Source organism: Papilio machaon, chromosome 3, assembly GCF_912999745.1.
Source record: "Papilio machaon chromosome 3, ilPapMach1.1, whole genome shotgun sequence".
NCBI lineage: Eukaryota > Metazoa > Arthropoda > Insecta > Lepidoptera > Papilionidae > Papilio > Papilio machaon.
In genome coordinates, this window is record NC_059988.1 from 7,931,263 (window position 1) to 7,953,710 (window position 22,448).

At 40.9% G+C, this 22,448-nt stretch overlaps 2 protein-coding genes across 2 annotated transcripts in view; one reads left to right on the forward strand and one right to left on the reverse strand.

Moving 5' to 3' along the window:
• LOC106707351 (probable E3 ubiquitin-protein ligase HERC2) overlaps positions 1–18,793 on the forward strand; it is a 30,243-nt gene extending 11,450 nt beyond the window's left edge. The window contains exons 35-89 of the mRNA XM_045686516.1: positions 39–222; positions 300–527; positions 614–732; positions 833–1,016; positions 1,302–1,453; positions 1,798–1,891; positions 1,973–2,124; positions 2,309–2,450; positions 2,919–3,044; positions 3,393–3,557; positions 4,798–4,899; positions 5,007–5,108; positions 5,346–5,578; positions 5,664–5,732; positions 5,848–6,019; positions 6,168–6,263; positions 6,337–6,491; positions 6,647–6,865; positions 6,952–7,071; positions 7,144–7,245; positions 7,319–7,474; positions 7,550–7,711; positions 7,926–8,156; positions 8,273–8,396; positions 8,487–8,605; positions 8,686–8,841; positions 8,981–9,212; positions 9,297–9,436; positions 9,515–9,664; positions 9,744–9,863; positions 9,978–10,113; positions 10,286–10,438; positions 10,530–10,697; positions 10,810–10,898; positions 10,983–11,139; positions 11,251–11,447; positions 11,727–12,013; positions 12,103–12,323; positions 12,413–12,507; positions 12,805–12,911; positions 13,045–13,222; positions 13,630–13,753; positions 13,847–13,976; positions 14,075–14,181; positions 14,630–14,757; positions 15,123–15,272; positions 15,457–15,579; positions 15,654–15,864; positions 16,264–16,458; positions 16,653–16,825; positions 16,899–17,029; positions 17,298–17,461; positions 17,563–17,717; positions 17,841–17,953; positions 18,258–18,793. Coding sequence (XP_045542472.1) covers positions 39–222; positions 300–527; positions 614–732; positions 833–1,016; positions 1,302–1,453; positions 1,798–1,891; positions 1,973–2,124; positions 2,309–2,450; positions 2,919–3,044; positions 3,393–3,557; positions 4,798–4,899; positions 5,007–5,108; positions 5,346–5,578; positions 5,664–5,732; positions 5,848–6,019; positions 6,168–6,263; positions 6,337–6,491; positions 6,647–6,865; positions 6,952–7,071; positions 7,144–7,245; positions 7,319–7,474; positions 7,550–7,711; positions 7,926–8,156; positions 8,273–8,396; positions 8,487–8,605; positions 8,686–8,841; positions 8,981–9,212; positions 9,297–9,436; positions 9,515–9,664; positions 9,744–9,863; positions 9,978–10,113; positions 10,286–10,438; positions 10,530–10,697; positions 10,810–10,898; positions 10,983–11,139; positions 11,251–11,447; positions 11,727–12,013; positions 12,103–12,323; positions 12,413–12,507; positions 12,805–12,911; positions 13,045–13,222; positions 13,630–13,753; positions 13,847–13,976; positions 14,075–14,181; positions 14,630–14,757; positions 15,123–15,272; positions 15,457–15,579; positions 15,654–15,864; positions 16,264–16,458; positions 16,653–16,825; positions 16,899–17,029; positions 17,298–17,461; positions 17,563–17,717; positions 17,841–17,953; positions 18,258–18,441 — 8,382 coding nt within the window. The 3' untranslated portion in view covers positions 18,442–18,793. The remainder of the gene's footprint in view (positions 1–38; positions 223–299; positions 528–613; positions 733–832; positions 1,017–1,301; positions 1,454–1,797; positions 1,892–1,972; positions 2,125–2,308; positions 2,451–2,918; positions 3,045–3,392; positions 3,558–4,797; positions 4,900–5,006; positions 5,109–5,345; positions 5,579–5,663; positions 5,733–5,847; positions 6,020–6,167; positions 6,264–6,336; positions 6,492–6,646; positions 6,866–6,951; positions 7,072–7,143; positions 7,246–7,318; positions 7,475–7,549; positions 7,712–7,925; positions 8,157–8,272; positions 8,397–8,486; positions 8,606–8,685; positions 8,842–8,980; positions 9,213–9,296; positions 9,437–9,514; positions 9,665–9,743; positions 9,864–9,977; positions 10,114–10,285; positions 10,439–10,529; positions 10,698–10,809; positions 10,899–10,982; positions 11,140–11,250; positions 11,448–11,726; positions 12,014–12,102; positions 12,324–12,412; positions 12,508–12,804; positions 12,912–13,044; positions 13,223–13,629; positions 13,754–13,846; positions 13,977–14,074; positions 14,182–14,629; positions 14,758–15,122; positions 15,273–15,456; positions 15,580–15,653; positions 15,865–16,263; positions 16,459–16,652; positions 16,826–16,898; positions 17,030–17,297; positions 17,462–17,562; positions 17,718–17,840; positions 17,954–18,257) is intronic.
• Positions 18,794–20,927: 2,134 nt separating this feature from the next.
• LOC106719695 (ATP synthase membrane subunit K, mitochondrial) lies at positions 20,928–21,889 on the reverse strand. The gene is made up of 3 exons (XM_014514091.2): positions 21,793–21,889; positions 21,595–21,679; positions 20,928–21,107 (listed from the first exon to the last, which is right to left on the reverse strand). Exons 2-3 carry the CDS (start codon positions 21,676–21,678, stop codon positions 21,033–21,035), a joined length of 159 nt encoding a protein of 52 aa, XP_014369577.1. The 5' UTR covers position 21,679; positions 21,793–21,889; the 3' UTR covers positions 20,928–21,032.
• Between the last annotated feature and the right edge of the window lie 559 nt (positions 21,890–22,448).

Consider the following 22,448-nt stretch of genomic DNA (forward strand, 5'->3'; position numbering starts at 1 on the left):
AAAACTGTGCAGGAATTCATTGACTGCTTTGTTCATAGGATGGTGGGCCTGGTGGCGAAGGTCGAGTGATCGGTGAACTAGGTGACGACGGCTGGGTACGCATCCTGTGGGACAGCGGTGGTACTAACTCCTATCGCATGGGGAAAGAAGGAAAATATGACTTGAAGTTAGCGCGCTCGCCTTCTCCGCCACCTTCTCTTTATGAAGCTGAGACTGAAAATCGTAAGCTAAACATGTTTAAAAAAGAAATGGCACGATTAATAAATTTATTGATTTTCGTAAACATTTTTACTATACAGGTCAGACTACGTTAGATTGGTGGCCGGTGAAAGAAGTGCGTGCGGCTTGCACGGGCGCGTTACGTGCGGCGTGCGCGCGCGCAGGCAGTGCGCACGACGTACGAGGCGTGGTGCGGCGCAATGTGGCCGCACTCCAACGACGCTTGCTTGTCATCGCGCGAGCAAATAATGTACCCCCGCCAACCGCGTTCGCGTCATACGCACACACTGCTGTAGCGCTCATTAGAGGTTAGCTACATAGTTTGTTATTTGATGTATGCAGTATGAATAACTTCCGTTGGTGTACAATTCAACATTTTTAACTTTACTTTTAGCAAGTGCACAAAACCATGATATGAGAAAAACATTATGCACGGAGTCTTGGTTCGAACTATGCTTCAGCATAATTTCTGCAGGAGACAAATCGGTCACGCAGGATTTATTATTCCTACAGGTTAGTATTTTTTTTACATCTTATACGATAAAGCAAAATTAATAAGTTGTTTCCTTATTTGTCTAGCCTTTATGTTTCTTAACATGTTTTTGTCCATCAGATCCAATGTATCTGGCTGCTAAAGCGAGTGTTGCTGGAGCACTCGGGACCGGTTGAGTGGCGCAGGACTGTGGCGACGCAGTTGCTTGCGCTCGTGGGCCGACTGTGGCTTGAGACGCACCCGGCGGACCCTGCACTGAGACCCACGCAAGCTATATTCACTGGCAACGATGAGGAGGAACTAGGTAAAACATATTTATTAATCATTCACTATACTGTAACGCACATTAATGAGTTAGGAATTTAAATCTAGAGGTAATCAAATAAGGTTTTAGTTTAGATTTTATTTTTATGAGTAGCTGTTACATTGTATAATAGCGTGACTACATATGAAGATAAGCGCATTTCTATTTATATTTCTAATAGTTTGAGGATTTGATAAATTAACGACACTATAATTTTCAGATTTATGACATTTAATGCATAATTGATTTATTGCCAGTAATAAAATACTTGTTACTATTTTGCAGACAACAGATGGCGCGCACCAGCAACGAGCAGTTATACGGGAACGGTGTGCGCGGGCGTGGTGGCGCTAGTGCGCCGGCTGCACGCCGCGCCGCAATGGCACGCGCCAATCAACGCCGTGCTGCTCGACAAACTGCAGATCGCCGCGCACACGGTACATTATGTCTGGTTTACATCATTCCAGTACAGTAGGACAGTAGTAACCTGCCATCGACTGTATGGGCACACTCTTGGCAGTTAGTGTTTACATCATGCCAGTTGTATGCCAGCGCGAAATTTGAGCACTAATGTTCTACTGTACCTTTTTTTTTCTTCTATTGTACTAATGTACTATTGCAAATTGTTTACTTGCAGCACTTTATAAATATTTGCTTGCTTCTCCCAGTGCTTTAAATAATGATAGATTTTACGCCCGTAAAGATCCATGATATGATGCTATCATGTTTGTGTGTCACAATAATTTGTCTGTATGTCATCAATATGTCTGTATTGTTTTAGATAACAAACGACTGGCATTGGTGGCCGCATGCAAGCCAGGAACTTACTCAAAGTATCAAGCCATCGCCAATTTCTCTCAATACTTGTCTTATGGGTAATTCTTTTTAATAACTTTAATATGTATTGTGTCCTTAAAAGTGAATAACTTCATTTACTAAGGGAAATTTTCATTTAGCCGGTGCACTAGGAGTTGTCGGTGGTTTGGAATGGCGCATTAGACTCGGTCAAAGAGTAAGTTTCGGGTCACCACCGCGGTATGGTATCGTGACACAACTGTCTCCCAGAGCAAAGGTCACCGTGATGCACGATGATAATACTGCAACCAAGGTAAACTTAATAGCTTTAAACATTTATACACTTTTTAATCGTTAAAACACTTTACTAGAAATCATAAAATAGTGAGTAATTAATCTCAATTTGCAATTTCCAGACAGTTTATAATTAGTCTTGTTAGATTATAAACTGGTGAATTTCCCGATTGAACGGTGGCACAAAGTTTTTCACGTGACAGGTAGAACTAAGCGGTGTGACGAGTGCGGAGAGCGAGCGCATGTCGCAGGCGCTGGGTGGGGGCGAGAGCGCGCTGCGTGTTTGCGCCGCATTACTCGGCGTTATACCGAATGCGTGTCCTGTGCACACGCATCCTTTACCTGGTACAATTACTTTGTACAGAATATTATAAACTAGCGTTTAACGACGACCTCTCTGTATATTTCTCTCCTCTTTATCTTCTTTCCTTGTTTCTTAACTTATGACAACAAATTCAATTTATCTTACTAATATTATAAATGCGAATGTTTGGATGGATGGATGTTTGTTTGAAGGTGGATGGATCTTTGGAACGGCTCAACGGATCTTGATGAAATTTGGCAGAGATGTAGAACATAGTCTGAAAGAACACATAGGCTATTTATTATTTTTTTTCTAATTCCGCGCTGATGGAGTCGCGGGCGTCAGCCAGTATTAAATAATAATAGGATGAAATGATAGTTATTAAATAATTCGTCTCGTATTAAGAAAATGACAAAATTTGGTGATGTTTAAACAACAAAATTGATATATGTATTAAGAATTATATTTACAATGACAACGAAGAACAAATATTGATTTGTTATTTACAGCCGACGTAGATGTTTACGGTTTGAGAAGACAGCAAATGGAACTCCTGATGTTATGCGCTGTCAGAGGTCTGCTGTCGACTCGCACGAAGCTCAGAAAGGTCTTACTACAACCCCCGGATAATGCAAGTAAGAAATATTTTAATTTTTGACTAAGGAACAAATCTATTACAAAATCAACTGAAAATTATAAAATGCATTATTGTAATAAACGGAGGAAGAGACGCACAGGAGAGAATATTTCCTTCCTATGCTTCTCTTCTCTGCAAAATCCACCTCCCTATCATATCGTCAAGAGAAGGGTGGGAAGGGAACTTGACTAAAATTCACAACACCAACAGAAAACTCAACATGATCCTTTTCTATAAAACGTTATGAAACATCGTGTTAAACGCTTTGTTTAAACACCAAATAAAATGTTACGTTGAACTTTACTAGGAGTGTCACTTTTATGTAAAATGTTTAATGTGTTACCAGGTACATTAGAGAGGAGTGGTATGGGTATAGGCACAGAAGGTACTCTACTGCGCCGTTTACTCGCGCTGGCAGTGCGGCCGAGCCCGTTAGCAGGCTCGCACTCCCCGCGCGACCTCGCCAACGCCGCCGTTGCCTTGGTGCAACAACTAGCAGCACACGTCGCCGGTCAGTGCGTTTCTAAACTTTTACTTCCATTCAGCCTCGTAACGCCCACTGCTGGGCATAGGCCTCCCCCAAAGATCGCCACGATGATCGGTCCTGTGCAACCCGCATCCAGGATACTCCCGCAACCTTGACCAGATCATCGGTCCATCTTGCGGGAGGCCTGCCCACGCTGCGTCGACCTGTACGTGGCCGCCATTCCAGCACTTTGCGGCCCCATCGGCCGTCCGTTCTGCGGGCAATATGGCCGGCCCATCGCCACTTAAGGTTTACAATTCTTTGGGCAATGTCGGTTACTTTGGTTCTGCTGCGGATCACATCATTTCTGATGCGATCACGCAGAGAGATTCCGAGCATTGTCCTCTCCATTGCCCTTTCTGTGACTTTGAGCCGCCTAATGTTGCCCGCAGTGAGGGGCCACGTCTCAGTTCCATAGGTCAACACTGGCAACACACACTGGTCGTAGACTTTCGTCTTGAGACACTGCGGTAAGTCTTGGGACGAGAGGATACCCCGTAGCTTCCCGAACGCTGCCCATCCAAGTCGGATTCGGCGATTGACCTCCTTCTCGAAGTTGGACCTACCTAACTGGACAGTTTGTCCTAGGTAAACATACTCGTCGACAACTTCGAGGGTATGGCCTCCGATGGTTATTGGAGTGGGTGGAACATGGATATTCGACATGATCTTCGTCTTATCCATGTTCATTTTCAGACCCACTCGTTCGGAGGCTGTATTGAGGTCATCGAGCATTGTACAGAGTCCCTCCATGGTCTCAGCCATGACTACAATGTCATCAGCAAAGCGCAAGTGCGTGATGTACTCGCCGTTGATGTTGATGCCTAGTCCTTTCCAGTCGAGGACCTTGAAAACGTCTTCCAACGCCGCGGTGAAGAGTTTCGGGGAAATGACGTCACCCTGTCTTACACCGCGCTGCAGTTGAATCGGTTTCGTGTCCTGACCCTGTACTCGGACTGACATAGTGGCGTTTTCGTACAAACACCGTAGCGCTTCGATGTACCGGTAGTCGATTTGGCACCTCTGGAGAGACTGCAGTACCGCCCAGGTCTCGACCGAATCGAAGGCTTTCTCGTAGTCCACAAACGCCAAGCATAATGGCAGGTTGTACTCTTCGGTCTTCTGTATCTAATGTAAACTTTTACTAATGTTTTAAAACTCATTACAATGTGAAATGAAGTTTATTATATCCTTGACAGACAATTTATAATGTTTCGTTTTCTAGGAGATGAAAAAGAAGTAGATTCACCACCGGAAGCGCCAGTTGTAGCCAAGAGTAATGCGTTGCAGTTCTCTATGGGTCCTTCCACAAGCACAGCATCATTATGTAAGTTTGTTTATTTGATTTGTGAGAATTAGTTCATGCCATACGTTTCTATACAGACGTTTTTGTATACATTGATAGTAGTCATAAAAGTTGCTCTCTTATTTTAGCGAGAAAGGACCTTAACTCATGGGCGAACTCGTCTCAAGTGCAGCAGGTCATAGAAATGGGCTTCTCTAGACATGCCGTGCATGCAGCTATCCAAACATTGGGTAAAACTTCCTACATTAAAATCATATTTAATACAAATGCGAATGTTTACATGGATGTATGGATGGATGGATAGATGTTTGTTTGAAAGGAATTTCTGAATCTTGATGAAATTTGGCACAGATATAAAATAATCCTGGAAGAACACATAGGCTACTTATTACGTTTTTTTTAATTCCGCGTGGGCGGAGTCGCGGGCGATAGCTAGTATTTTATAATTACATTTAACGTATGTATAGGTGGTAACTTCGTGCCGACTGTTGAATCACTGGTCGCGTACTTGCTGGAGCAACAGCAGCATTACTTCGACGAGTCTACGTCAGAGGTGAAGGCGCACACGTCGAAGCAGGAGAAGCGACCGGCGCCGTATCGCTGGCGCAGTTGTTTCTCGTCCGAAGAGGAATACGCTCAATATCTCTCTGACGTCATCGCGCCCGGAATGACTGTCAGATGCTGTAAGGCGTATGAAGCTGTAAGTTTTTCATTGTGCCAACAGTTGCAGTATCTGTCAAAGTTATTAATTTTTAAAAAACGCATCTAAAAATCCATTTCTTCAGGTTTCATTGGGCGATGTCGGCCAAGTACAAAAGATAGAGCGTGACAACAAACAAAATGTATTTTTGCACGTAAGTACTTTAAAATTTATATTTTTGCATGGTTAGTCATGAGAATGCAATATTCTTTTTTATTTTGTATGTTGCGTTACTGTAAATATAAATTTTTTACAAATTTTTGTGGTAGGTGGAGTGGCGCGGTCTCGGGGGCGTGTACGGCGTGCGTGCGCTGCACGCTGAGGTGGTGTCGGGCGCACCGCCCTTCGCGCCGGGAGACCGCGTGCGCGTGCGCGCCGCCGTCACACAGCCCCGCTACAAGTGGGGCTGCATTGACCACACGTGCATCGGCACCGTTACTGGTACATTCAAATAAATATGGCAAACTGTCTGCTAAAATAGTAGTCAAATCGTTTAAAATAAATACGAGAACAAAATGCCACCTATACCTTTTAAATATTAGATTTTCTTGAATAGCTTCTCGTTACATAAAATTACACACATTAACAGGGGTCTCTGGTAACGGTCGCGACTTGAGAGTTGACTTTCCACAACAGCCGGGTTGGACGGGTCAAGTCAGCGAGATGGAGCTTGTCACAGACCAATGTAAGAACAAATAATTTTATTTAAATAATTCATAGTTATTTTCAATTGCAACTCGTTTTATTATGTTTGACAGCGGAGTGGGGTGAAAGTGCTAGCGGCGCGGCGGTAGGGTGGCGTGGTGCTATCCGAGCTCTTCGCGTGTCCTCCAGTCGAGAGGAGCACGGTGCCCGGCGTTTGGTAGATGGCGTACCTCATACGTATTGGCAGAGTGACAGCGGGACTGGGGAGGTACAACTGACTCTATACAATCCGCTTTTCGAATATAATTTCTACTCAAATTTGTACTTCGTTTTGAAATTTTTCACCTATATTCGATAACGTTAGTATCTTTTTTATTTTGTTTTTTTTTAAATGCTAAATACGAATAAAAATAATCTTTACAGCATTGGATCCGTGTGGAAATGCGTTCGGCGGTTCGTATCCGCCGACTAGGTGTGGGCGTGGCGGGCGGTAAGTACGCAGTAGCGTCGCTGTCGGTGCGCGCGGGCGTCAACTTCGAGGACGCCATGTTGCTGCTGCACACGGTACAGTGCGCCCCGCCTACACGTGATCGACCCCCCGCCCACCTCTCACAGATACAGTTACTGGCCGACTGCAAGCAGGTATGTCTAATTAAAATTCATAAACGGTCAGACAGTTAAAAAATTGAGTTCGAAATATAAATTATATTGTGTTAATCTGTTTTCAGTTTTATCCCTGTGTAGAGATCAGTATTAAACAACCGCAAAACAATAACGCAGATTGTCGCGTACATGGATTATATATCACGGGCTTTCGACCGAATCCTCTCTACTCGGAAGTCTTATCGGTAAGTAAAAAATGTATATGTTTACTTTTTACAGCTTCGAGCAATACTCAGTAATTTAATTGGTTTTTTTAGGGCATGAATTTCGTAGCTGAAGATTGGATAGAGAAAGATAACCGTACCCTCGCAGCTTCGACTGAATGCAATCCAGGATCGTCGCAAAGCGATTGCCCTAAGGTACTTTAGACTTCACTGTGATTATATTTCAAACTTTACTGTGTTAAGTCTTACGATTCAATTTTGTTTACAGGTGTATGTTTGGGGTTTGAATGATAAAGACCAGTTGGGAGGTGTTAAAGGCTCCAAAGTAAAAGTTCCCGTATTCTCCCCTGTCTTAAGCGCGTTAAAGCCGATCCATATCGCTGGCGGGTCCAAGACACTTTTCGTTGTGTCTCATGATGGCAAAGTAAGCAACGAGATTTTAATTCTGATTAGTGATTTTTACGAAAGAACGTCTTAATTGTAATTTCTCTTAATTTAGTTGTTCGCCTGCGGCGAAGGCACGAACGGTCGTCTGGGATTGGGTCACAGCAACAACGTATCGACACCGCGCGCCAACCCGTACCTCGCACACGTACTTGTGCGCCGCGTCGCCGTGCACTCCGGTGGCAAGCACGCCCTCGCTCTCACCGCGGATGGGAAGGTCACTTAATATTTCTCTAGTAATATTAAATACTAAATAAATACTCATAAAGAGATATCTGATACAACATAAAATGTTTCCTGTTTGTTTCTTTGGATTCAATAGGTCAAATGACAAAAATATCCCATTGGGCCGTTTGATCGGTAGGCCGATCGGCCCAACGGAAAACATTCGGTTAATGAAGATTTAAAACGTTATATTTAAATTGTTATAGGTTTATTCATGGGGAGAAGGCGAGGACGGCAAACTCGGACATGGGAATCGGCTAACATTAGAAGCTCCGCGTATGATAGAAGCCCTGGCCAGTGAACGAGTGGTGGGCGTGGCGTGCGGCTCCGCCCACAGCGCGTGTGTTACTGCCCGCGGACATCTATACACGTGGGGCTTGGGAGAGTACGGCCGGTTGGGACACGGCGATGATACCACTCAGCTCTCACCTAAAATGGTCAGGTTTGAAATATAACGACGAAAATATTTTTTTTAATTATTGAATATGTTGCAAAAGACATTTTTGACTGGTCAGAAGTTAATTGACGATTTTGTTCAATCTATTAATTGTAGGTGGAAGCTCTAGCTGCGTATAGGGTGGTGCAAGTGGCTTGTGGATCTCGCGACGCGCAGACTCTAGCGCTAACGATGTGTGGAAAAGTGTTCTCTTGGGGAGATGGAGATTTTGGAAAGTTAGGTAAGTTTATAGTAACAGTGTAGCGTACATTTAATACTCTGTAACAATATTGCCTAGATATATGTGTAACTATTTTAATAATTGTTTAAGGTCGCGGTGGTTCAGAGGGTTGCGCTGTACCCATGAATATTGAGAGATTGAATACTCTAGGGGTGATACAAGTGGAGTGTGGTGCCCAGTTCAGCTTAGCTTTAACAAGAGACGGAGAGGTATACATGCCTTTTGAATTTATCACACATTTAAATCTCGTACTTACTATTTGATTGATGGTTGTTGCATGGTTTTACAGGTATGGACTTGGGGTAAAGGCGACTACTTCCGTCTGGGGCATGGTTTAGACGCTCACGTACGTCGGCCTACGTTAGTTGAGGCACTGCGCGGCCGCCAAGTCATACATGTTGCCGTGGGCGCATTGCACTGCCTCGCCGTCACCAGCGATAATCAGGTAATTAGTACATAGATATATTGATAAAGACACTATGCGTGATTTTCTAACACCATACAGCCGGGAAAGTAGACTGTGTGAAGTTGAATCGTGACTGTGTTAAAAATTATAATACAAAATGTATCTTTATGTTACTTAGGTGTGGGCGTGGGGTGACAACGACCACGGGCAGCAGGGCAACGGTACGACATGTGTGAACCGTCGCCCTGCCCTCGCGGCGGGGGTGGAGGGAGTGCAGCGCGCCGCAGCCGGCTCCTCCCACTCTGCCGCGTGGGCGCTGCGCTCTCACACGCACCCCCCACCCCTCACACAGATGCCTGTGCCGCTGCCCTTCCCCACCCTCAAGGATCCTCTAGGAGCTAACAGCTTAGGTACATTGAATGATACATTTGCCTAACACAAATTCATTTTACTTAGTCAGTAAACTAATATTAACTATGCTCTCATTGTTTCAGGTTTATACGCCGAAGAGACAGGCATAGAAGAACCTCAAGGACCAAGGCCGTCCTTAGCATCGGCATCATTACCTTTAGAGCCGCCAGTTACCGTCCAACATGCGTTATCGTTGATATTACTTGCATTATACATCACTCAGGTAATAAGAATCGGTCACGCTTATGTAACGAGTAAGTCTTTCGTCAATATTTAAATTAATTCATGTTGTAACTACTAGGCGCGCAGTCTACTAGTGGAGGCATTACGGTCGCATGAGGCGTGTTCCTCCACGCCGGTGTCGATCAGTTTGGACGTGGAGGAGGAGGATGCGGAGGCGGATGCCCGCACCGGTGGTGGGGAGGCGCCCGCCGACAAAACTACGTTACCAGTAAGTACATATACCATAAAAATCTATAGAAAAAGTGTAATGGCGATGTACATGTTTATATTTTTGTTTCGCCTTTTAGAGTGGTACAAGCAGTCCTCTAAGCGGGTCAATATCTTCACGGCATTCGACTTTAATGTCCTCGAGCGCTGTATCCGTGGCCGCAGCAACTATGACCGTGCAGCAAGCAGAGGCACCTAAAGTAAGTCTGTTAGGTTAGGCTTAATTAACATCTCTCATCTGTATAAATTTAAAGAAGGTAATGTGAATAAGTAATGAAACGTTTTGTTATACTCTTAATTGTTTTTTTTTTTAGTTGTTGCTGGATGACTTTACTTCGAACTTAGGCGAGACTGATGCTCGGGCGCTAGTGGACTTGCTGAAGCTCGCTGCCGCTGGTCGTGTGCCCGATGCTAACAATGCTGTCAAAATTATTACTGATGTTTTAATGGGTATTTTATTATTAATTATTTGATATTATACATAAATCTTTCAAAATATGAATATGATGATAGTAAGATATAAAAAAAAATCAATATAAAAATTGTCTTTAGATTGAACAGTTACAGAGATAAGTCGATATTTCTCCCTAAGATTACTTACAATTTTTTTTTCGTTATACAGCGCTATGTTCAAGCAAGCCTGAAGTAGCAGACATGATAGTGGAGGTGTGTGTGTGCGAGCTGGAGGAAGCGGCGGCCGGTGGCGGACGCTCTTCGCTACAACCCACCACCGTCGACAGTCCACACCCTTACGCCGACGATACTGACATCTCGGGTACACCATAAAACGGACATAATAAAAATGGAAAAGTACAATTTATATATTGGGATAGGATAATTTATTTAATGTTCTGTGCTGTGTGTAGGGGCGGTTAAGATTCCGGGTGCGACGTCTCTGCGAGTGATGTTCGAGCCGGGCTGCTCGACGGAGCGCCGCAATGACCCGCTGACGATATCCGACGCTGCGGGTCGCGTACTCGCCACGCGCTCCGGACGCGAGCCCGCCGATTGGGCGCAGGAGATACTCGTCAACGGTTAGTGTAATAATTATTGTTTTTCGTATTCATGTGTGAGTATGAATTTACATACACGCACTAGCGTGCATGTGTGCGTATACGTGTATTAAAATGTAAAAATTTTTCATAGGTGATGAATTACGATGGAGATTCACGAGTGACGGGTCAGTGAACGGTTGGGGATGGAGGTTCACGGTTCATCCAATACATGCAGTGATGGTATGACTTTTTTTCTTTTAGAGAACAAATGTATGATAACAACTATTTAATAAAATAATTTAAAAAATTTATTTGTTTTGTTAGGAGAGCGGATCGGATCGCTGCGTACTGTCATGTCCGTCTGTAGAGTTAGCGTGGCGCTTACTCGATGGTCCTCTGCTGAAGGCCATCTCCAATGATCATGAGCTCGCGCCGAGACTAGCACAGGCACTCGCTATATGTGCACAGATGCCGACACTGAGTAAGTTATCATTTTTATACATGTACACAGCATTAAAAGTTTAAATAAAATAAGCATAATCAGGTCCTATGGTTTTTTCATTTTAAAATCTGAGTAAGAATATTGCATCAGCGTGGCGAGCGCGTGTGTGGTGCGTGCGGCGGCTGCGTGGCGTGGTGTGCGGTGCGGGTGGTGCGCGTGAGGCGGGTGTGGGGGGCGTGACACCGCCCGCGCTGCAGCGCTTGCCGCAGCTGCTGCAGGCGCAGTACGAGCACGAGGAGCCCGCGTTGCGCACCGGCACACATCTACTGCACACGCACTACCTGAAAGTAAAATATTCCATATCTATACTAATATTATATAGAAGAAAGATTTGATTGTTTGTTTGCTTTTTTGCATTGAATAGGCTCCGAAACTACTGAAAACCGATTTGAAAAATTCTTTCACTGTTGGGAAGTTACATTATCCCCAGGTGACATAGGCTGTAATTATTACTAGATTACTTTTGAAATCCGCGCAAACGAAGTCACGGCTAACTGCTATTATTATATAAAAAGTTATACGCTAGAAGTAATAAATTAATCAAACATATAAATATTTGTTGTCAGGAGCTAGCATGGCTCGCGTGCGGTCTACGGATAGATTCACGGGTATGCACAGGCGCAGATAGCGCACGGTGGGCGTGGTTTAAACGGTACTGCCTGTGTATGCGCACGGCTGACGCTCTTTTACGCCGCGCGCCGATGCCAGCGCCCTTCCTTGCTGATGTGCGCAAACGGCTGGCAGACCTCGGCGTTTATAATAACGAAGACACCGGAGACGCACAGCAACCCTGGGAGGATAATACAAAGTTTACAAAACAACATGATGAACAGCTGCTACATTGGGTTAATAAGTGGGTGTTTGTCTAAATTTGACATTTGTACTAATTGAAAAAAAAATTACAAGCTTTAGTTGTCTGAAATGATATATTTCGTGTACCAGGCGACCAGACGAATGGTGTGGCTGGTGGTCTGGAGGTTCGCGTGGGTGTGTTGTGTACGGCTGGGGACACAACCACCGCGGGCAACTGGGTGGAGTAGAGGGCGCTAAGGTGCGCTCGCCCGCCGCATGCGCCGCACTCGCCGCACTTAACCCCGTACAACTTGTGGGCGGCGAACAAACTTTGTTCGCGGTCACGCCTGATGGAAAGGTCTATGCTACTGGTATGTTTATGGTTTTAATGATGATATTTGACGCGATAATTTAAATAATTAACGTTTTAATTTGTTGTTTTATGATGATTATTTTTCAGGATACGGCGCAGGAGGTCGTTTAGGAATAGGAGGCATCGATTCTGTCTCACAGCCTACACTTTTAGCGTCTATACAACATGTTTTTATTACTAAGGTACGTATTGAAATGTAATAGTAATAATTGAAAATATCAAATTAGCGATAAACAAGTAGTAGTATATACTTATGTTATAAAAAGGAAAGATTTGTTTCTTTGTTTGCATGAAAAATTCTTTTGATGTTGGGATGCTACTACTGCACTGGTACTACTGCTACTAGGGAACGGCTACTGTTGGGAAACTATCCACGGATACGACAGCCTATATTAATTACTAGATTTTTTTTAATTCCGCGCGGATGGAGTCGTGGGCAATTGCTAGTATTAAATAAATAAATAATAACATCAACACAGGTGGCGTGCAATTCTGGGGGCAAGCACTGTCTAGCTCTGTCAGTGGACGGCGACGTGTATAGCTGGGGTGAGGGCGAAGACGGCAAGCTGGGTCACGGCAATAGAGTGTGAGATAAATTATCTTTTAAATTAATCACAGTAATATTCTATAATAATATACTTTGAAAACTTAATTTTCTGAAAAAGATTATATGTTATTAAAGATTTATTAATTGTATATTAATATTAAACTCCTTATAGGAGCTACGATCGTCCGAAGCTGATAACGACGCTGTCAGGTCTAGAGGTGGTTGCGATAGCGTGTGGCGGCGCGCACTCAGCTTGTCTCACAGCACGCGGCCGCATCTACACCTGGGGCAAGGGAAGATACGGACGCCTCGGACACGGCGACTCCGAAGACCAGCTCGTACCCAAGATGGTAAATAATACAAAAAAAAAAAAGATTTTACATGATTTCAAGTCGAGTATTCTACTACGAAAGTAACTCTTTGCTAGTCTGTAATAAAATGTACTTATACAGTCAAAACCGTTTATGGCGACATCGTTTAGAACAACATACCGGTTAAATTGACCAAAATCAAAGGTCCTGGCTGAATGTTATATACATATCTTTCCTATTAATACCTGTCACCGGTTGTTACAACTATCGGTTTTTACGACTCAATATGAGTAGTCCCTTCGATGTCGTTATAACAGATTTTGACTGTAGTATGTATTTAATTTTTTCATTCACGACAGATGTTGATCTGTTAAAGATACAAATTGTCGTGTGTTTTTTTTTTATATCAGGAAGTTGATTTTTCAAAATTGATTGAATTTATCCAGGTGGAGGCTTTGTCTCAATACCGTGTGATAGACGTGGCATGCGGCTCGGGTGACGCGCAGACGCTCTGCATCACCAGCGACGACAACGTCTGGTCCTGGGGTGATGGCGACTACGGCAAACTGGGTAACAACACGTTATAACAGATTCATACTGATTGTAACAAGGATTGATAACTTAAAATCGTATATAACTACTACTACTTATTGTTTTTTTAAGGTCGTGGAGGTTCTGAAGGCTGCAAGTTACCGATGAGAATAGACTGCCTGAAAGGGTTACGTGTGATCAAAGTGGAATGTGGCTCACAGTTCTCTGTTGCCTTGTGTCAGTGCGGAAGTGTTTACACTTGGTATGTACATGTTAATAACTTCATCAGTATTAGTGAAGAAAGGAGATGTTTTCTGAATTTTTTTTTTTTGGCAATTACTTGAATGATTTATTTGATAGGGGTAAAGGTGACTACCATAGATTGGGACACGGCAGCTACGACCACGTGCGCCGTCCGATGCGCGTCACTGGCATGCAAGGAAAAGTCATCACTTCGATTGCGACTGGTAAAATATATTTTTTAATTAATTCATTGGTGTCGCCAGAGGTGGGGGGGGGGGGTAAGGAGAGCGCCCCCCCCCCTAGAGAATCAAATAATTTAAAACACACAACTACTTTGAATAAGATCATAATAATGGTAGTTGTCTCATTATAGACCTAGCCTAGATCAGAAGCTGGGGGTGCTTATGGTTTTTACATGTTAACAAACTTGTTTTACATTCTTGCAAATGGTACTATATACAACAATTTAAGCTTTCATGTTAGGAGTTCATTTTACAATTTATTTTTAAATGTACTTTAGTATTTTTTTTTAACGGCTCTATGCCGCTTCTCCTTCCCCTGACATTTACATCAGAGACCTTGTTGTTCCATTGGTTTTATAATTAATTTCTGTACTTTAGTATTGGTTTCGTAGTCTTTTTATATTGATTTCTGTGTCATTGTATAATGTAGGGAGCCTGCATTGTGTGGCGTGTACGGACACGGGCGAGGTGTACACGTGGGGAGACAACGACGAGGGCCAGCTCGGTGACGGTACCACGCTCGCCGCTCAGCGTCCTCGGCTGTTGATGGCATTACAGGTGTGTATAATGGCCAAGAAAGGAGTAGCTGGTGAATTAAATCTAAGAAAATTGTTAGCTGGTATAGACCTACAAAACTATTTGAACCGGTGAGCATAAGTCGAACTTAATTATGACAGCTTACTAGCGTCCTCCTATCAACGTCAAAAAACGTCACAAAATCCTCTTTGTACTGTACTGTCATGTCATTTTTTTGTAATTCTTAAGTAGGTTTTATACTCTGACAGAACCGACTGCGATAGTAGCGCCTCTCATCGGTTCAGATATCCTTGTTTGACTATACCCATAATCAATTTTGACGTCTATATTTAAGCTCCTATTACATTTTTTTTTGTAATTAGTATCTTAATTATGTTAATTACCAGGGTAAACGAGTGACGAAAGTAGCTTGCGGTAGTGCGCATACGGTGGCGCTGTGTGTGGAGGCGCCGCGTGCGCCGCGCCCTCCACCTGACCCGCCCCTCGAGTGCCATTTACTACGCGACCTCTCGCCGCAACTAATATGCAACAGATTGGTACATATCTTACTAATATAAATGCGAATATTTGGATGGATGGTATATCCAGAACTGTTGTATGGTCTGTAAGAATACATAGGCTACTAATTTCTCGCAGACGGAGTCACGGGCGACAGCTAGTACAATTTAAAAATGACATAATAAATTATTTGAAATCTTGAATATTTCTCTCTTTTTTCAGGTACTACTCCATCAGTTTTCGGAATTAGTATGTCCGAATCTGTCATTATTAGTGTTAGATGGACCTTTGGATCAATTAAGAACATTGTTGTTCTACAGTGTCAAGGAGGCAGCATTTAGGAAGGTACATGACTTAAGTTCATAAAAAAAAATCTTATAGTCAGTTTGTGTTTGCTTTGACTGTATTATGTATGTCAGGCGATAATGGCGACGATGGTACGAGAACGTCAACATGGGCCGGTTGTTGAGCTGTCGCGGGTGGGGGCGAGGAGAGCGAGACGCGGAGGCTGCGGGCTGGCTGGACCGAGTGGCATGCGCTCCGTCTTCGGACAGATGGTGGCGCGTCTGCCTGCACTCACACAGGATGCTCTCGCTCTACCACATCGTGTGTGGAAAGTCAAATTTGTTGGTAAGTATGTACTTATAAATATATCTATATATATAGAAGAAAGTCGTGTTAGTTACATTATTTATAATTCAAGAACGGCTGAATCGATTTGACTGAAAATTGGTGGGCAGGTAGCTTAGAACTAAGAGGCGGACATAGGAACTTTTTTATCTTGTGTGCATTTTTTTATTCCGCGAGGACGAAGTCGCGGGTAAAAACTAGTATCAAATAAAAATTAACAACGTTAAGGAACATATATCGATAAGATTATTAATTAGTAGTGATAATTTTACCCGTACTTAAATGTATGGATATATAGAGAATATAGTGCTAGGGCTGTGCCGAATATAGATCTAAATAACTTGTTTTTAGTCACTACTTGGTATAAAACAATAATAATGAATGTATTGTGTTGTGTAGGTGAGAGTGTGGACGACTGCGGTGGCGGCTACAGCGAGAGCATAGCGGAGATGTGCGAGGAGTTGCAGAACGGTTCGCTACCGCTGCTGATGGCCACGCCCAACGGCCGCGGCGACGCAGGCGCCTCGCGGGATGCTTTCCTGCTCAACCCCACCGCTAATACGCCGTTACACCTCAACTGCTTCCGATTCCTAGGTTAGAATATTTTTTATAAGTCTAAGCAGGATAAACATAAACACCACAGGAGAAACTTAAGAAGAAACTTGAGTTGTGCAGTTTATCACAACACCCTTTGTTCTTAGAATGCTTGAACTCAACAATTCGATAATTTGTTTCTATAAAAAAACAATATACGCAACAATAACAATGTGTGTTATGTTTGGGTATAGGTGTTTTGATGGGCATCGCGATCCGCACGGGGTCGCCGTTGTCGCTGTCGCTGGCGGAGGGCGTGTGGCGGCAGCTGGCGGGTCAGCCGCTGCGTCCGCAGGACCTAGCCGAGGTCGACAAAGACTTCCTGCCCGCTCTCCTCTGCATACGGGACATGACACCCGCCAATAAGGTAACAATCAAAAGTAATATCACAAATATAAAGCCAAGATTTTAGAATTATGATAAAAATATATATGTAATAGGAACTGCAAAACCTGGAGCTGCCATTCTCAATACCGTCCGCCGCGGGCCACGAGGTACCGCTGTCGACGCGACACAAGCGAGTAACGCCTGATAACAAGGACGAGTATGTGCAGCTGGCGTTACATTATAGGTAATTTTATTCATGTAAAAAATAATGAAAAAAAAAATTAAAATAGCAAAGATAGTGTACCGCTGCTCAAAACACAGCGAAGCGACTTCATTAATGGCCTAGAACGCGCCGACTATATCTCATAATGTATCGAAACGGTAGTCTGTTCATTATTTCATTAAATTTCTCGACTAAAGCCATATCGATTCGTTACTTACAGATTATAGTTGTTTTTACCGTAGGGTCAGCTGCACTGAATATGTTAATATTGTTGTTTATGTGCATGCAGACTGCACGAGTTCGACGAGCAGGTGGTGGCGGTGCGTGATGGCATGTCGCGTGTCATCCCCTCCCCTCTGCTGGCACTCTTCACCGCTGCAGAGCTGGAGACGCTCGTCTGCGGATCCCCGGACATACCCGTGCAGGCGCTAAGAGCCTCCGCCACCTATAAAGGTACCGTAACAATCGGATCCATTGTATTTTTTGTGACCGATTTTAATATTATTTGTTTTTTTTTTTGTACAAGTAATAGTAATACGACAAATGTAATGTAGGCATAGACCCGAACGCGCCGCTGGTGCAGTGGTTCTGGGAGGTGATGGAGGAGTTGTCGGGAAGCGAGCGCGCGCTCTTCCTGCGCTTCGTGTGGGGCCGCACGCGTCTACCGCGCGCCCCACAGGACCCCAGGCAGAGGGACTTTGTTCTACAAGTGAGTCAACATTGTTTATTAAACGTCCTCAATTTCTATTTAATTGTGCAGCGCACTTGCTCACTGGTCAAATCCCTTTGTTTTTAATTATTTTTTAACCTCAGACTTATTTTATTTTAATAGGTATTGGACAAGTACCAGCCGCCTGACCACTTCCTGCCGGAGAGCTACACATGTTTCTTCCTTCTCAAGATGCCAAGATACTCATGCAAAGCGGTTTTACGAGAGAAATTGAGGTATCAGTTTTTTTTTTTGCAGCCAGTTACATATCTTACGTTTTATAAAAAGCTGTTTAAAGTAAAGATTTTGTCAAAATCTAACACGTCAAATATACCTATGTTATAGGCTACTTTTTTATACTCTTTGCATTGAATAGACTCCGAAACTACTGAATCGATTTGAAAAATTCTTTCGCTCTTAGAAAGGTACTCTATGCTCGGGTTAACCTATATTTAGTACTCGATTATTTTTAATTCCACGCAGAAATAACCACGGGCAATTGCTATAAAAATTTATATAATAAATATATGTAACATCCAGATACGCCATCCACTTCTGTAAGAGCATCGACACGGACGAGTACGCGAGGGTTGCGCTGAGCGCGGCGGAGCGCATCTCCTCCGAGGAGTCTGACTCCGACGGCGACGCCACGCCCACCCCCGCCCCCGCGCCCGCCCCCGCGCCCGCACTCTACACCCTCACGCGCCCACCCACTTGGCTCTAGTTTCGTATATCACACAAATTTACTTATAAGATTTTAAACCTTTTCTTTATGGCTCACCAGCCTGATTATGGGAACCACATTTTTAATGATTAAATAAGTATAAGATCGCCAGAGTTATATCAATATGTCTTGACAATTAATATTTTTAGATTGGTATAATACAACAAATTTTTGTGTATAAGTTGGCAATAGTGGCACAAGAAATAGACATGTTTTTATGTAGCTGGTCCTCTTGTGGATAACAATATTGGGAAAGCTGCAAAAATACACAAATCACACCGATCCATATCAATCTTAAAAAATGTGCAATAAAGGTATTTACTCAAAGGAAATATTTGTAGAGAATTACATAGTAGCCTATTAAAATTACAGTAGATAATATGATAATTGATATCGAGTAATTTAATATAAAAAAAATACCAAGTTTTCAAACTAAAGTAATTCTGAGTTAAATCGTATTTATAATGAAACTCTTATCTGAACCACCGATTGAGTTATTGTCAAATTTACTTTCACTTATAGTTGTAGTTAAATTAATGTTTCACCAGCTCTAACATAATGTATTAACCTAGAAAATACACTCATAAAACAACCTATTAATTGTTGAAAATTAGTCATTATGAAACAAGTATACTATCTTTTAAATGTAAAAAAATATATATTAATATGAGATGAAACAAAGCAATACCACACTGTTACAAAACTTCATTTGCATATTTGGATATTGTATTTTGAAGTCAAAATAATTTGAGTGGACATTTTATAATAAGAAGTATTGAATGGAGATTTCAAATGAGAAGAAATGCTAAAAAATATAAAAATTGGAAACATTTATTAAATTTATTCGAGGCCTTTTATATTTTAATAATTTTGAGATATTTCTCATGTGCATTTGTTTAATGTAAGATTGTAAAAATACAATCGATGTCCAATAGTGCTTTGAGATTTTGGAATTTTTATTATAATACTTGTAGCTTTGTTTATTCTATTTATGACAATGCTTACGCTTTTTTAAATATTTTAACATTTAGAATTACGAAATGTGCAACGAGGCGACACAATGTCATTCCATTGGTGTTCTAATGTATGTGATTTTTAACCATAAAGTGAATATGATAAACATTGCCGTGCGTTTCCACTGCTTGAACATCCAAACAAAAAATAATTATTTAATTTTCTGAGGGATTAGGGATTAGTCATAAATTACTTTACATGTAAATTTAGAGGGACAGGGTCGACGAAGTGTGACAAGGTTCGGGAAGGGATCCCAAATTTTTCCCAAATACATCACATTTTTTCAATACGACATTTCATGCCTAAGTAGCGCCTTTACGGTATTTTTTGTTTGAATTTTTCCGCAGTGAAAACCACATATGGAATGAAAATTAACCATGTATTGAGCCAAAATAGATTGAGCTTCACACAACTGTGATGTTGAAATTAAGTGATGTGTGAAGAGTGTCTTATGGAAATTGTTTGGTGAACAATTTTTGAATGCTAGTCATAGTATTGTTGGGGGGATAGTAATCATGTATTTTATTGATATGTGATATTGGATAATTCTTATACTTTATTTACAGTATTATTTTTCTCAAAATCTACATCACATATTTCGTACTAATACGAACTTTTCCGCACTTATTTGTTAAAATGTAGTGAGCTTGTACATTAAAGTCGTATTTAGTAGTTTCATTTGACAGGTTCTTTATATAAGGTGCTAGTGCTTTGCTGTTAGAAATAATTTTTGTACTGAACAAATTTAGCCTGCACAAAGTAGTTGATGCTCATTCGGTTAGGAACTTAATATTGATATTATACTTGTAAAATTATTCTTTATTAAGTATTGTAATTCTCTTATTCCCATATTTTTTAAATTATTACTAAATGGGTAATAATCCAAAAAATACTATTCTTTTAACACCAAAGAAATCCATATTTTCTTAAGACTGTTCTTTCTCGATTATAAGGTATATAATTTGATGTGTTTGTGGTCTGTCCAATTTATTTATTTTCTGCATATGTATACCAAATAAATAATTTATAAAAACTTGTTTTTTTTTATTAAGTGGAATACCATAGATTCTTATCCTTCAATAACCATAATGTTGTATAAACCAAATTGACTTGAATACATTGCATGGACAAAATATGTTTCCTATTAAAATTAATGTCACAATAAAACTATATGGGAAAATTAAAAAAAAAAAGAAATTGGTTAATAATTTTGATAATTCACTTTTAATGGAGGTCATGGAAGGGGATCAGGAGCATGGGGCATTCACTGTCCAGATGGACCGACAACATAGTTCACACGGTGGGAAGTCGTTGGATGCAGAGGGCAGAGGACCGCATACTATGGAAGGCATTGGGAAAGGCCAATGCCTAGCTCACTGCTATACAGACAAAGGCTGTTGATGACTTAATGGGTACTTCTTATTTTACAAGAATTAAAACAAGTTATCATTTTAAATAATAAAAAAAACAAATATTTCACATGATTTAATGTACACTAAATTACAGCTTGTTGAACTTAAGAAAATTCATAAGTTTTAACATAATTTGCACTTAAATAAAATTATGAAGTTCATTGATTACTTCTTAGATTTGGGTTTTAAGGTGTAGTATAATATAAGAGCACCGAAAACTGCATATGTTGCTTTAGCGGTCTGTAACAGAACAAAATAAGTTATTTATCTTAAATACAAGGGTATTAGTAAGTAATAAGTAACAACTAATTTTACATCTATTAGAAGAAGCATGAAAATAAAGTCTAGGCAAGACTAACTAGACTGTAGGAAGCTTAAAATATTAAATTGTGGACATTAAAAGTCCTGAATTACTTTTTAACAGTACTAGGTATGTAAGTAACCAATTAATTAATAGAAAGTTATTTCAATATGAGTATGAGTACTATGAGTACAAATGGTATGTAGACAACAGTAGCACCAAATAAATGAAAGGATGAGTTTCGAATAGAGAAAGTCTAAATCATTAATAAACGTATCACTAACATTCATTTTAATTTGGTAAAAGTAATGATTTACTTTTATGAGATGACAACCAAAACTACTGTAGGTAAAACTTAATCCAAATAAATGTTTATTGGATTAAAAAGGGCAAATTGTATTTATCGCGATTAAATTAAATACTTACATTAGCTCTCCCTCTGTTAGTCTGGCTGTTAAAATACTTGGATAATCCCTTTAATTGGGATTCATCGACAGAATCTCCGGCCATTCTGTATAGTAGAAAAGATTTTATTCAGATTTAATTCGCAATAATTTTAATAAGATTAAAAGTAACATGAACAAATAATCTACGTCTTATAATTTAAAGTAATATGAAAATTACCTGATAGTAAATTTTGAGCCTTATGTAATTACAACCTCAATCAATTGTTGAAGAGGGAAAGATATACCTTGTCGTTTGACAGAAGAAAAACGTTTCGTTTCACTAGTTTTTTTTTTGTAAAAGGATATCAATACGACGATATTTTTTTTTATAAATTATATTGGCAAAATAATAAAGTTAAAAAATCAAATGAAACGAGTAAAAATTAAATATAGAATTTTCAAACTTTTACTATTATTATTATCTTCTTTTATTTTTTCTTTCCTTTTTTAGGTCTCGTCATTTTGTAATAAACGTAGTACATAGCCATAAGCGACATAGTCACTTTGGAAACCTATAAAAAATTTTGTAATATTGATATATTCTTACCCTAAAAGTATACGTTTTTAACATTATTAAAATAAAGTCGACTGTTGCGACTCATCGTCAAGTATTGAAAGAACTTGCCATACATCGTCAAGATTAAATGAGGTCATTATTTGAATGCCCTGAGCTATATATATATATATATATATATATATAGATATGAATGTATTAAGATAAAAGAAACTTTGAATTTAAGCCTTTCAATTAACATTAGAGCGAAACACTAAATGATAATGCACATTTTAAAAATTATTATTATTACTAACATTTGCTCGTCCCCTATCGGTTTG